The sequence below is a fragment of the Teleopsis dalmanni genome, chromosome 1 (assembly GCF_002237135.1).
Source record: "Teleopsis dalmanni isolate 2A chromosome 1, ASM223713v2, whole genome shotgun sequence".
In the NCBI taxonomy this organism is placed as follows: Eukaryota; Metazoa; Arthropoda; class Insecta; order Diptera; family Diopsidae; genus Teleopsis; species Teleopsis dalmanni.
In genome coordinates, this window is record NC_051846.1 from 102,440,760 (window position 1) to 102,442,602 (window position 1,843).

At 34.7% G+C, this 1,843-nt stretch overlaps 1 protein-coding gene across 1 annotated transcript in view; it reads left to right on the forward strand.

Moving 5' to 3' along the window:
• Positions 1-211: 211 nt before the first annotated feature.
• The window catches only part of LOC119663322, a 4,645-nt gene continuing 3,013 nt past the window's right edge, over positions 212-1,843 (forward strand). Inside the window, exon 1 of the mRNA XM_038072943.1 lies at positions 212-465. Within this exon, the coding sequence (XP_037928871.1) occupies positions 212-465 (254 nt within the window). The remainder of the gene's footprint in view (positions 466-1,843) is intronic.

The following is a 1,843-nucleotide window of genomic DNA, read 5'->3' on the forward strand; positions in this document are numbered from 1 at the left end:
CAATGTTCTAACTGTCAAAAATATGGACATACAAAAAATTTCTACACCAAGTCACCGGTTTGTGTTAAATGTGCAGGAAATCATAAAACCGCCAATTGCCCAACAAAAGGAAATTCTGAAAACATAAGCTGTGCCTTATGTGAAAAAGCACACAGCTAACTACAAGGGATGTGAGGTGTACAAATCACTTAAAATTAAACGATATCCTATCATGAGAGAAAAAGTAACACCCGTCCAAACAAGTCAGCAACAATCTTTGAACACAACAGACAATGCAACTGCTCAAAACACAAATGCCAACATCCCACAAACATTATCATATGCCCAAGTTACGCGTCAAACACCTGTTGAATCTAACTCTTACAACCCAGAACTCGCAGAGTTAAAAGAAATGATGAAAACATTGATAACACAAATGTCAGGAATGATGAACATTTTAACGGCGTTGGTCACAAAAATCAATGGGTAAGTTCAATGAATTAAAAATAGTAGCATGGAATGCAAACGGTATAAGTAGACATATCAACGAATTGAAAACTTTTCTGTACTCAAATTCGATCGACATACTATTAACCTCAGAAACGCATCTCACTGAAAAAAGCTATGTTAAAATAAAAAATTACACAATATTTCAAACCAATCATCCCGACGGAAAAGGACACGGTGGAACTGCCATCTTCATAAAAAACTGAATAGTTAGCTCTGAATCAGAACATCATAGTACAGAACAAATACAAGCGACCACAGTAATGATTGAAGATTCCCATGGTCTATTAAAATTGGCTGCTGTTTATTGTCCTCCTAAGTTCTCAAATACCAAAGACACGTACTTAAATTTCCTCAAATCTCTTGGTCAAAGATTTGTAGTCGGAGGGGACTTCAACGCAAAAAATATGCTATGGGGTTCACGTTTAACAAACGCAAAGGGCAAAAATCTCTACACCGCACTGAATGAATACAAAGCAAAATTTATTAGTACTGGTGAACCAACATACTGGCCTAGTGACCCAAGAAAGCAACCTGATTTGATTGACTTCTTTATAACAAAAAACATAAATGTAAGTAACCTTTCCATTCATTCCAGCCTTGAGTTGTCCTCTGACCACTCACCGATAGTACTAGTTTACAGCGCAACTCTTACTATGAACAATACGAACATTAATACTTACAATTATAAAACATGTTGAGATACATATAGCGAGATAATAGCAGAACAATTAGTTATAAATGTAGCTCTAAGAACAGAAGAGGAAATAAATAATGCAATAATCAATTTCAATTCTCTACTATTATCTGCAGCATCTGCATCTACACCAATAATAATAACCAAAAATGTAATACCTGTCCCGAATCATATCAAACATAAAATAGAACAAAAAAGAAAGTTGAGAAAAATCTGGCAAGTATCTAGAGCTCCACAAATAAAGACAAAGTTGAATAAATTAACAAAAGAGCTGAAAGTTTTATTAGAGGCTGAAAGACAAAAAAATGTATCAAATTTTATCTCAAGATTGAGTGCTACAAAGGTTACAAATTACTCATTATGGAAAGCTACAAAGGGTAGTAATGGCGCCATACTTCATTGCGCACCGATTAAAAAAGAAGATAACACTTGGGCGCGCACAAACCAAGAAAAAGCAACTGTTCTCGCTGAGTATTTTAAGAGCACATTTACAAATCCTAAAAATGATACAAACCATGCATTACCCAAGAACTTGACCCAGATGAATTTTAAAATTAAGAAGACAACAATTGCTGAAATAAAAAACATCATTGCCGTTAACATCAACCCAAAAAAATCACCAGGCTACGATGAGATATCTGGTAAATTTCTTCTAGAATT